At 41.6% G+C, this 13,467-nt stretch overlaps 1 protein-coding gene across 3 annotated transcripts in view; it reads right to left on the reverse strand.

Annotated features, from left to right (window-relative positions):
• RPTOR (regulatory associated protein of MTOR complex 1) overlaps positions 1-13,467 on the reverse strand; it is a 538,471-nt gene that overhangs the window by 52,657 nt on the left and 472,347 nt on the right. For all 3 annotated transcript variants that reach the window (XM_060251925.1, XM_060251924.1, XM_060251923.1), the window contains 4 exons: positions 10,719-10,824; positions 5,338-5,452; positions 4,501-4,625; positions 1,421-1,525 (listed from right to left, as the gene is read on the reverse strand). In XM_060251925.1, the coding sequence (XP_060107908.1) occupies positions 1,421-1,525; positions 4,501-4,625; positions 5,338-5,452; positions 10,719-10,824 (451 nt within the window). The remainder of the gene's footprint in view (positions 1-1,420; positions 1,526-4,500; positions 4,626-5,337; positions 5,453-10,718; positions 10,825-13,467) is intronic.

The raw sequence follows: 13,467 nt of genomic DNA on the forward strand, positions 1-13,467 counted from the left end.
GGGACCAGTGAAGACAAATCTTGGAGAGAGCGATTTGAGATTAAAGCTGTTCTCTTCCCAGAGTAATATTATGATTCCCAGAATGGCATGTTTCTCCTGGCCACTATTGATGACATGCCAGTAAGTGGCAGGATTTCAGCCAAGGCAAGCTTAACTTCCTACATTTTATAAGTTCCTTGCATTTGTAGTGGAATGCTGTGGAGCTTGGGTTTAGAGCAAATGGACTTCAGCTTTCTGGCTGCCAGGCCAGATAAGGCAGAGAAATAAAAGCACTACGAGGCAATTTTAAAGGAGAGAACCAAAATAAGACCTATCAAAGTTTGAGATCTGAGGGAAGCTTGGCAGGTGAATCTGAATGAATAGCTAGAAGGCACATTGCCCAAGAAAAGCAAGGCAATATAAGGTAGGAGAGTAACGTTAAAGAAAAATAGGTAAGCAGTGCCACTGAAATGTAAAATTCTTAATGTTCAAAGGACGCTGATTTCTGGTTGTGCCAGCACAAATATTTTAAAGGGAAAGCAAAAGAGTAGATTAGCAACAGGAGTTTTTTTCAAATAAGCTGTTGTCAAGGCCTGAGTGCTGAGATATGCAGGCTCCGAAATGAGAGCTGTCAGAGCATTAATGAGTCCTTGTGTCTTGGACACAGAGCAAATATCCTTCTATTACAGTGTTTGACAGAGGTTCTGTGCTCACATAACCCTGTGTTGGCCTCCTGGACTGGCTTGCTTTATGATGGGTCTCTTGTTGACATCTAGTCCTGCCTAGATTGCGAAAATACTTGGGTCGTTTACATCTACCTGTAACACCATCCTGTATATATATCTTTCCTATTTTCTCTTTAAATCCCCCCACAATGAATGGCAGGAAGTACTGCAAGCAGAGCTAAAGTCAAGGCAGGCTGAGCAGGATCGTATGGGAAGCATGCAAAGCTGGGGCAGGGAAAGTTGAACAAGCAAACCAAAAGGATAGAGGCAACAGGTGAACTTTTGGGTAAGCCCTGAACTGAGAGGAGATAACCAGCTGCCAGAAGGAGGTCAAGGAAGGGCTGCACTGACTACAGCCTTTTACGACAGTTCTCTACCTAGAAGCAAAAGTTAGATCTGACCTCCTGTGATGTAACTTCATTGGAATCCAGGCTGGAGAACACAACTGTACCCCTCTATTCAGAACTATGGGGGAAAACAATTTCCCCATCTATTCCCACCCGGCATCTCCATTTAGGACTGATTTCTTTTTTAAAGGCATGGCAAAAGAGAAAATCTCTCTTCGGGTTACTCCATAAAGGCCAAAGGATAGTTAACAAGATGTTACTGAAGGCAGAAGCAGAGAAAACTATGCAATGTTACCCAGCCCTATTACAAACTATGGTAAGTTATATTTACCCCTCCAAATCTGGATAGGCTGTAAAGCCCATACTTACCACGTGTTGTTGGCAGCATGTCAGATAAGCCCTGCCAGGCAGTTACCATCTCGGGATTCTTCTCCAGATCAGCGAAGTTTTTCCACACCCTTATAGCACCGTCATCTTCAAAGAAGGACAGAAAGGAAAACTTAAGGCTATGCCAATGCTGCCATGTATTAAGCGGTAGAGGAGAAGAGAAAATATGGACAGTGCCCAACAATTAAATGTCATTTACTCATTGCCATTACTGATTATGTTTTAATATAAAATTCATGGAGCTTGGGACTGGTTCCACTAGACAATGGTTTTCCAAACAGAAAGCAGGCAACCCTGCGGTCATTAAGGAAGGCATGCACACCTCCCTAACCCTTGCTAACCAGTTATTATTTAAGGTGTATGTTAGGTAATCATCCCCTATTTCCAATCACAGGAAGCAAACTGTCCGGCAATATAAACAATGCTTTTCTTACTCCGTGCTTGATTGCTTTAACTTGAAGGCAACCCATTTTTGGAGGTTTTTCATTTCCTGACATCCCTTTTACAGTCCCGCATATCCCTCTTGTCATGATTCTAGACTGGAGTGTCAATTAGAGAAGCTTATTTTTTCAAAAAAGACATTCATTAAGGAACAAAGGCAACATCTACCATAAAGGTTCCGATGCAGCAGCTGTAATATTTTCTTCCTCCTGTGCCTTTTTTTGGCCATCTTTTTGCTCTTTAATGCTCCTTCTATTTCCCTCATGACTGAAAATGGGGAAGGCATTTATCTATCTAGTACATTTTAATACCATCCTTCCTGCAGGGAGCTCAGGGCAGCATATTTGGTCCACCTCCATATTTTGTCCTCACTTGAGAGACAGTGACTAGCCCAAGGTCAAACAATGATCTTTGCAGTCTCTAACTACTGCACCACACTGGGAACAAGTTTTCATGCAGCAAACAGAAACTGCTAAAAAACAGTTTGCTGCACAAAAATGCTGATGCTTCCTACAGCCCCGGGGCAGATAGTGTGAAATCGGAAGGAAAGCCCCGCTGAGAAGATGAACGTGAGAGCGGCGTAAGATGAGTGGGAAATCGGTCTGGCTTTCATAAATGGCCCCAGCCTTGAACAACATATTTCACCAACCCTTCACCTTGTTTGCTCCTTCTTGTTATCCAGCAAGGAAGTTTACAGAGTTTAAGAATCAGGAGGAAAAATTGGGGGGTAAGGATGCTTTAGAGACACCACAACTCCTTTGCCAAAGTTTCTTAATTAAGTGAAAGAACATAGCAATAGGAAATCTTTAGTCTGACAGATTTAAAATGAGTCCAGGGAATCAGGAAATATACAAGTATCACTTTTGACTGGTGGGGTTTGGAGAAGAGCACTGATGGAGAAGACTACTTCCTACTTCAAATACTTTTACTGTTAGTTTATCTGTTCAGGATCAGACAAGGAAATTCAAGATGCTCTAATTTAAAAAAATATATAGACAGAAAACGATATATAAATATTCGGGCCTCCCCCCCCCCCACTATATTTTACTTATGTATGAGATTTTTACCCTGTTGTTCCTTCAAGGCGCTCAGGGCACGGGCTCCTTGTAACAGTCCTGTGAGGAATGTTAGGCTGAGAGTGCCTAGTTCAGCCTGTAAACTGCATGACAGAGTTGAGCCCAGGTCTCTCTGATCTCATGCCCAGTATTTTAATACTTCCCCTCCCCCATTAACACACCAATGCTCCCTCTAAGCAGTAGAGTCTTGGGAGCAAAAATTCTGCTGTGAGAGCTACCGACATTAAAGTTGTGAGTTACTGCATAAATTAGTTTGCTCTGGCACCATTTTTCCTGAACTAAGACAAAAATGTGTGAGCTAGAGGTTAAAAAGCTGTGAGCTAGCTCACACTAACTCAGCTTAGAGGGAACACTGAAACACACCCATTCAAAACTCAAGTAATGTTAGCAGTAACATTCAAGCACAGTTAGTAAGAATAGAATTCCCATTTAGCTTTCTTGTCTGTGTGTTATAGAGGAGGATTTGGTACCTTAACAGGTCAATCCTAAACAGAGTTACATTTGAAGTCAGTGACCTTAAAGGTGTACCCCTGTTTAGGATTGAACTGTTAGTCAATGGCTATCATGAGTTCAGGTAGGGTTGGGGCATATATGAATTATTGCCTATGAGGATTTTATTGCTATCTTAGCTATGGATTCTCAAGCCAATGTAAAAGCCCATAACTGAAATAAATTGTGTTATGTTTAATACTTTCCAAAGAAATTTCACCAAACAAGTCTTCAACACATGGCTTTATTTGAACAATGTTCATGTCCACAATGCTGAACACAGTTTGCTTTCAGGGTGGCTGTCTCCCTGAACAAATGCACGCTATTGCTTTCACCTACTCATACAAAGTTCGTATTGGATGCAGTCACGATTATACACCTAACAATGCTGTTGTTCAGTAATGCTTTGCTTCACAACACTGGCTTACATAAACATGAACTTCTCTGAAACTAACTGTGTACACTAATGCTATCTGGCTTTATAGTGGAAGAGACTGTCATGGAACCCCATAGACCTGGACATACATTCTGTAATGGCCTCTAGTATTCATAGTGTGGGTTTTTTCTTTGCCCCAACTATGGTTTAAAGCAGCCCCATGTGTATGCATATGACATTGTGACTGCAGGCTCTCTCTCTTCTTCCAAGCACTGCAGTCCCACGGTAGCTCCTGCTCCCTTCCCATCCCTCCTGCCGCTACTTCTTAGGGTTAAGCATGACAGGAATTCCAGCACTATGTAAAGCCTGGCCCCTGGTAGTAGAGGATTGCTCAGGAGTTGGGAAAGCTGATGGGAAAAAGTTGAATTACTCAGTAGATTTGTGTAGTCACTGACAGAACCCATGGTATGGGACAATAGCCTAGCACTGGTATTTTTTTCAATCTCCAAAATGTATTTGATGCTTATTTTATTTTATTTTATTTTATTTATTTTATTTTTATTTTATTTGATTTATATCCCGCCCTACCCCACCCCACCCCACCGAGGCGGGCTCAGGGAGGCTCCCAATGCTTGGGAATCTCTCTCACATTCTCCTGTTATAAATAAGCGTACACCCACCTGTAGCAGTTAAAAGTAGAGAACAGTCTTGTCCATTCAAATACTCCATGGCAGTGATCCTGGTATACCGTGGGTTTCCATTGTGGAAATAATCCAGTTTCTCCCCCTTTTCCCAATCCCAAAAACTAAGAAAGGGAGAAAAAAAACCCCTACAAGTTAGAAGTGTGGTTCATATATCAAGCAGCTATCCCAGGATACAAAAAGTTAGCTTACAGATTGTCTTCAAATCAAATGTATTTTTTTTCCTGAGAGCATTTGGCATCTTTTGATTAATTACAGCTCCAGCCTCTGCAGGGAGAGCAATAAGGCTGAAATTGCATTAGAAGAGCTCGTAACAAATCTAGACATAAACAAGGCCAAAACACAAACCAACACAAACAAGATATCAGATATGCCTATGCCACTATGAAATATCAGTGCCAAATAATTCCTAAGTAGGGATGGGCATGCACTGCATTTTTTTTCCCTTTGGTTCATGGTCCATGGCTGAATCACAAACCGAACCACAAACCCAGAACTGGGAGGATGTTGTGAAGTGATCCAATTCAAATTGGTTCATGAACATTTAAAGTTCAAACTCCTGCTTTCTGCTCCCTGTGAAAGGCCACAGGGAGTAGAAAGCAGAGAGCCATTTAAACCAAACAACTCGTCTGTTTTTCATGAAGAGCAGAAACCCTGGGTTTAACTATCTGCTTTCTGCTCTTCACAAAGCACCATGAATTGCATCAAAATTTATGAATGTTTGTGGAGGTTCGTCAGTTCAAGAGCTGGCCAAGATTCATGATGAACTTTAGTTCATCAGCCAAGCTGTGCCCATCCCATTATCCTGAGTCTTACCAGATGCTGTCTTTGTCAGCTACTGCTATGCATGGAGTGAATGGGTGAAACTTGACTACGGAGGGCATGCCAGGATTCCTGTTCAGAAAGATTTGATCATCGAGTTTTGAAATGCCTAGAAAAGTAGAGGGGAAACCAAAGAATACTGTCCTCAGTATCCAGAATTCAAATTGAATCAGGCTGACCCAGCTTACCATTCTACAGCAGAGGTACTCAAAACATGTTCCTTGCCACTGGAATTCGCTCTCAGAAAGAAAAGACACCACCCAGCTTCAATTCAAGCAGAAGCCCAACCGATGAGCTCGCTTTTGACCAGCATATCCATTTCCCATGTGAAAACAAAGGCAAGGAAGGGCTGCCAAGTTATCTTTTTGAGTCGATACTTTTTCCTGGCACTGTATTGCATCCTTGAGAAATCTGAGAAGCTATGAAGCATAACTGAGTTTGCCATGTTGCAAGGCTAAAATGGAAGTGAAGAGATTATCAGTCAAGGTGTTTGTGATAAGTTGAATTTTTCAGGACATGGTGAATAGCCAGGTTACAGATGTCACTGAAACCGTGCAAAATGATTTCCATATCTGAGAATTGTCAAAGCTCCCAAATGTTCATAAAACGTTCACAAAAAAGGGATCAGTTTGCATAAAGTTGACAAAGAAATTTGGCAACAATTTTTACCAAGTATTTTTCATACAGCTGGTTCTCTGACCAACCGGTAAATGTAGATCTCTAAACTAGCCTGCTGTTATCCTTTTCACCACAGCTTATGTTGTCCAACAAAATCTTAAAAAATATTGTATATATTAAAATTGAGATATGGACTGCCAAAATGTTCAGAGCTCTATAAGGTGTCATGGAGAATGTTGATCCTAAGAACTGAAGGGGCATGAGATCCTTATACAGTTTTCCAAATTTGCTTCCATCTTAGTAAAGAGAAAATCTTCCCATAATATTCTCAATTGGCCATTTCAATTATTTGTACAGATGTGTGTGCATATCATCCTGTTTTATAAAATTCTGAAGGTTCTTCTTCTCTCTGCTCACTCAAGTGTATCAGGTTTTTGAGCTGCATGTGAGAGACAGACCATCTCGCTCAGCAGATTAATATTTTGCAGATTAATATCTTCCCCCAGCTGACATCTCAAGACAAGAAAACACCCCAAATGTTTTCCTCCCTGGTGAGAGAAATCTTGAGCCCTATTGAAAAGGATACTATAGATGAACAGCACAAATTAACTCCTGTTACTGGTTGGCCAAACACACAGCAGAAAGAACAGGAATGTCAATTCTAACCATAGCAATGCAAAATTAAGGAGGCACTTCAGCAAAATACAGAGAATTCAAATGTCCCTCGTCATTAAACAAAGAAGACCACAGCCTGATTTCTGCTTTGTAAATGCATAAAGAGTTATAAATAAGCAAGATTGGCTTTGAGTAGAGCACAGAATATACATGCTGGTGAAACATGAGCCAAATGCTTAAAAGCTAGAAGAACCCTAGTATAAGAGAGGCCACACGTAAAAAAAAAATTGCAGAAATATGACAGGATATGAATACACAATATTTTACAGGGCTACATAAAGTCAAAGGAAACTGGAGTCACTTAGGAGCTTTCTGAATGTTAAGATGACACAGCAGACTCTTGTGGAACAGAGGCCAATTTGGTAAGGCTGACAACCCCAGTAGCATTTTGACATGCATTAGATTCTGACACTGCCCTGTGGACATAGTGGAAACTCTGGCATTTTGCCTGCAACACCCTTTCTTTCTTGTAACTAAGTTGCAATATCCATCAGCATTTAGATAGGACAGGGAAGAAAGGCCAAAATGGTCAGTTAATAGAATAATCCTTGAGTGATTCATTTTGTGCCAGATATTGTGCCTCTTAGGGGGCATGTCACCTCTGACTGGCATGGCTGCCTACAACTTCAACAGCAAGTTGTCGAGTTCTCAAGCCCAAAGAAAGGACTGTATGCATGTAAAACCACAAGCAGAACAAACTGTGGAAAGAGATAGGGGACTCCCACTTACGCTGATGAATTTTGATCTCTTTCATTTCTCTAATTTTTTTTATTCTTTCTCACCTTTGGTAAAACCATACAACAAAAGTATCATTTACATTGGGTGTAACTGGGTCATTTTATCCTACTTGCCAATTTTCATGAAAAATACCCTGTCTAGGAACTGGATTAGCAGCATGGCAGCTCTTATGGCCCTTTTTGACCACCACAAACTAGCTTACAGATGCATGAATGTAGTAACGGATGAGTAATTGAATGATTTTTGAATGTTAATTTCATACTGGAACTGTTACATCTATCTCTCTAATGGCCAAGTGTGGGCTGATCTGCAGATATCTAAATCTGTGGATCAGGCCCACATAGAAAGTAAATAGATGTGTCTGCAAACTCGGGGGAAATCCCCAGAATTGCAAAAAATTAGAAACTAAAAAAAGGGTTGTTGTTTTTTTTTAATCCCACCCAACAATTAGTTGTCTGTGCATGTGCAGAAAATGGACTTGCCTCCTCTGTCCTGGAGGTGCGGCAGCAGTGTCCTGCTTCCCACCCAGGCTTGGCCATAGTAGTGCCAAGGAGCCACTGTGAGCCTGGCCACAGCAGCAGTGGAGGCCTAGAGTGGAGGCAGATGACTGAGGCTCAGCAGGTTAGGGAGGGGCAGGATTCCCCACAGAAGTCTTGCAGGCCCCACATGTATTTTACTTATGCTGTGACCTACCTCTAGTCAAACAGCAGATGGAAAATACATAAAGAAAGAGCAGCCTGAAAGGGTACTAGATAGTAGACAGGATCGCTATTCTAAAGATAGTTAATCTCTATTCTGTTAGTCTATTCTAAAGATAGTTAAGGGCTCACACAAGTCTCCAAGACAGACTCAAATGATTTGGAATGCTCCTTGATAGGCAGATAGAATTGCATTTAGATTCTTGATGCAAAATGACAACTGACACAACACTGATCTAAGATGACCAATTGCAGTGGCCAAGTACAATCAGCCACAAGCTTGGCAGAGGAAATCTGGTGTTCGGAGAGCTTCGATGCCTCTAGTATCAGGAGCTTGGTAAGTTTGTGTTTTTCCTCTGGCAGATATTCCAGACAGGGAACAATGCCACCCCATTGGGACAGCTGCTAAATGCACTAATAACTGGCAATCCTGAAGGTCAAGAGGGAGGAGGCATAGATTTTTTAACCTACTTCATCAATCCTGCAGCCCTCTCTGACAGCAGGGGCTGAGCACTGAGAGCCTTTGTTTTCCCCCTGAACAGAAATCGATCACTAGGGAGTTGGCAGTGGGATGAGGGAGTAGGAAAGGACAGCCTTCCTACTTGGTACTAGATTGGTTTTTGATTCTGCAGGCCCACAGAGACACAGATACAGGCTTGAACCAGGACCCTGTAGTTACTCAGTCTCCATGACAAGAGAATGTGACTGGACTGGTGGGGGGACAGAAGACAACATTTTGAAAGATCTCACCATGTGGACCAATTGCTTTCTATACAGTTTGAAGTCTTCACTAGGAGAATATATGGATGAATACATGGTTCTATGGTAAAAATCAGTCTCCTGCTCACTATACAGTGACTGCTCATAGTTGTAATAGGATTTAAAGTCTGGTCCTTGTACCTCAGGATGTCCTCTGGACATTACTGGGGGGCGGGGTTAGATCACATTGGTGAAATCAAAACCAAGAGGGGCATATGAATCCAAATTCAGGTCATTGTAGTAGCTAATGTATTGGTCCTCTAAAGAAGAGATCTGACTGGCATGACAATATCACAATACAATACCAACAGTTGACAACAGGGAATGGGGGATCTGTAATTCACAAGTTTACTCTCTGACACTGACATAGCGGACACTGGGGAGTGTCCCAGTGGCAAAGGAGTTATTGGAATATGTGCATTTGGCAACGGGTTGGAGGAATTGCCATGCCAAAACCATAGCTTTATCACACGAGGACCATCTGACAGCAATGAAGGTCCTGTGAATTTAGGGGGAGGTGTTTGTGAGTTTCCTGCATTGTGCAGGGGGTTGGACAAGATGACCCTGGAGGTCCCTTCCAACTCTATGATTCTATGATTCTACGAGAAAGAAGAGGACATGGATGGCTTCGATGATGCTTTTTCAGTATGTTTGTGCCTTTTGGGGGTGGGCTCTGAAACACTTCTCCTCAGTGATGCTAAGGATTGCACCCTTTTCAGCACTGTAGCTGGATTCCAGGACTCTGGAACTGGTCTTGAATCTGTCTCTCTGGATTCGGTCTTTGTGTTATGCTCGGATGATTGTTAGAAACAGCACGGGACAAAGTTTTCTCCCATAGAGCTGCTTTCAAACACAACAGTCTCTCATGTCTTGCTTTGTGAGTAATCAGTCTACATACTGGGCACCTTGAGACACTGTGCTCTTCACTGTGGCATAGCAGACACTAAGTATGGTTGTATGCGGGATTTTCACCTTGTTAGACGTGCATTTTTAAAGAGTGTTTTCTCAGCCATGCTATTTGAGACTGGTAGCTTGGAATTCTCTTTGTACCAAATTCCATCTGCCAAAAGAAGAAAGCCCAAAGACTGCAATTTTCCTCACATGGAGCTTTGAACAGAAGATTCTCTTTCCATGGTGGTAGAGAGAAAAACAAGGGAAGTGTGCTCTTGCCCCCTCCTTTTATGCTGGAAAACAGTATGGAGAAGGGGGATGGAGCACCCTCTAGAGCAAGGCTGGCCAAACTTGTTTAATGTAAGAGCCACATAGAATAAACGTCAGATGTTTGAGAGCCACAAGATAAGAACATGTCTTGACTTGCTCTGGCCCACCAGCTGCCAAATCAACGACCACACTCCTGTCTGATTGACTGTGCAATTATATATTATTACACATACACACACGCACAAAGATAGATAGATAGATAGATAGATAGATAGATAGACAGACAGACAGACAGACAGACAGACAGACAGACAGACAGACAGACAGACAGACAGATAGATAGATAGATAGATAGATAGATAGATAGAGAATCAGGCAAGAATAAAAGCAGCCTTGAGCCTCTGGCACAACATCTTATTTATTTCAATTTTTAACTGATCTTTCATGGTAATAAACTGAACTATTAGATAACTATTTGTTTTCTGATTTTTTTCTTGAAAGTGATACAGATAATTCTCTGCATGTGTGTGCTTCACCCAACAATAAAAAAGACTGTCTACACTGAAAAGCAAGTCACCCATCACAACAGAATAACTTTGTATTGTGAGCAGGTGCCATGAAAGAGGTCAGCACTGACCTGAGGGACACTTTCAGAAGGTATTCTTGTTCACAACAATGATTATTTTAAGTAGCAGATGTACAAGATTTTTAAAGACAGGCATTTACCTTTTTGGATTATTTTCTGTGCTTGCTTTCGAACTCGAGCATTCCGTAAAAACCGCCACTCCCTCTCTTTGCGGACCTGGCTCTCTAAGTCATGTTCTTCTGGAATCTGCCAGCAAATTTTAAGAAATTAATACAATAGAGCAATGGGAGTGAGGAGGAGAAGATTCCTCACAGAACGCTGCAGTTGGTAAGTCCTCCTGCAGCCTGACCAACAGCAATAAAAGGCAGATAAAAGTTTTGTATTCTGGTATACTTCATTACCTTCACAGTTAAACATCGGCCGTTTTCCCACTGAGTTTACCTCGGAGCGACATCCCGCTTCACCGCGCAGCGTCTGCGCGGATTTCCCACCAACTGCTCCGAGGAACCAGGAAGTTCCCGACCTTTTGCGTCGCAAATGGAAACTGCTAAAAACCAGTTTATGTTAGCGATGCAAAAGCCGCGACTCTACTTGGTTACTCGGAGCAGCCTCGGAGCAGTTGGTGGGAAATCCGCGCAGACGCTGCGCGGTGAAGAGGGACGTCGCTCCGAGGTAAGCTCAGTGGGAAAACGGCCATCATAAACTGCTCCCCCCTCTTGTTAGATGACTAATGGCTAGGTGAACAAAAAGCTTCCTTTTAACCCAGTGAAATAAATGTTACATGTTTTCTACACATTTTCAGCAAACATAAAAAAGCTAACATTTTTACTTGACTAAATGCATGAAAAAGTGATGTATGGTTTGGAAGGCAATGTGGAATGCACTGTTTGAATGTAATTAAGTACACCGATTCCTCACAGAGATGCCACCAGCATAGAAGGATAGCTGCTTAAAAATACACCTTTCACTTATGATGAATAAATCATATTGCTCAATTGAAAACCTGCTCTTTACCTATGCCTTAAAAAGGTCCTTGCCTTTTGTCTTACTCAGGCGACAAGATCTCCTAGGAAGAAAACAGCTGGTTCTTTTCCTTAAAGAATAACATAAATTTCCAAAGCTTACATAAATGGTTTGCCACAAAAGATATATTTGAATCTAGTGGCTTCAGTTATGAACCCACAAGTACATGGCAAATTTTGAATCATTTAAACACTTCCCTCCGTAGTATTTTTTGGTTTACATGAAAAAGCATGATTTGCATAATTGCCATAAAGCACTAGACTGAGAGGGATCAATACAGATGGTCTAATTCACAGTTGAAGGTCTACATGGAAATCTTTTGTTATTTGCTGTACAACTCTCAAGAGTTTGGAAATGGATGCTACATCGTTTTTTAAACTCAGGGTTGGAAGTACCAATGAGGCCAGAAAACATGCAAGGTTGTTTTGGAGTCCTAGTGCAATAATTTAATACTGCTGAAGCACACTAATAAATTTTCAAGATCATATTATTAATACAGTCCTTGAAACTATTGTGACATTAGGGGAGAGGCCACAACTCCCTGGCAGAGCACATATTTTGCAATCATGTGGTCTCAAATGCAATCCCCAACATTTTTAATTAATGCATCTAGACAACACAGCTGGAAAAGACCCCTGGCTACAATCTCATGGCCAAAAACCTGATGTGAGCAACATTAATTGGAACATGAATTGGCCTGACCTGACTTGTTGTCACATGTAGGATAAGTTTAAAAGTACTGTGTTGCTCTGTGAGTTTCCAAATGCTGTGAGAGGGGAGGAGGGGCTTCAGGTTTCACATGCTATGCTTGCCCCCTGAAATATCCAGGAGGGACCTGTTTGCCCCTTCCTCAGGTTCCAAATGTTTATCCCAGAGCATGTGGAGTCTGAGCAAGGAACAAATATACCACATGAGAATCCTGAAGCCCCTCCCCTTGCAGCATTTGGAGCTACACAGGAAAACAAAATGCTTCCAAAGTGAGTTATACCAATCCTATGTGTGACAACAAATTGGGTTCAGCATTTGTGTCCCAAGTATTGTACATTTTGACACACAGAGAGCCACTGCTAGTTGGAGTAAATAAAGGGCGAGCCAGTTAGACCCACAGACTAAAGTACCTTAAATAGTTCTTGAAAATTATCAGTGCTGCTACTCAAGTTAGATGGCTTACTAATTGGAATAGCAGTTGTAAACCATGAGTCCTTGTAAAAGCCAGGAGAAAAAGCAGAGGAGGGTGAATTCAGATCAACACACTCTGGAAAAGTCTACAAAGCAACTGAAAATTGATGACTATCTCTGCTAAGAGTAATGCAAGTGATTTATTAGCTTTCTTCTCTGCAAACAGATCTGAAGTGTTAGAAACAGAGTGTGACTCAGAGCCTGAACAAGATCTAACAACTGAACGCGATTTACAGTATCAGGGTTCACACACACACATTAATGTGCTTTGCAGCTGGATTTTTACAAAATCCGCTTGCAAACAGTACTTTTGGGACAGCGCCCTCAGTCTCCACTAGATAACCAGCTGAGGGATGCCTCCAACCTAATTTTCCTAATTTATTTGAAAAAAATGAACTAGCACAACCCTATGATAGTATAAAATGCAGATGTGATATGAATATACACTGATTGGAAGGTCTTCTATGGAAGTTTGTTGGGAACCACTGTCTACTAACTTCTAAAACTGTTATTAAAATCTTTCAGCAATTAGATCACATCTCTGCTAAGCTTAAATAATTTGGCTATTATCTCAGAGCTTTTATGAACTCTGACCCCTTAACTGTCCGTGCAAAATAAGGCTCCATGCAGTTTGGTAGAGAATGCAGCCCAGAAGTCACAGTCTGCAGCAAAATCAGCAGATAAGAG

Source organism: Heteronotia binoei, chromosome 13 (genome assembly GCF_032191835.1).
Source record: "Heteronotia binoei isolate CCM8104 ecotype False Entrance Well chromosome 13, APGP_CSIRO_Hbin_v1, whole genome shotgun sequence".
NCBI classification, from domain to species: Eukaryota; Metazoa; Chordata; class Lepidosauria; order Squamata; family Gekkonidae; genus Heteronotia; species Heteronotia binoei.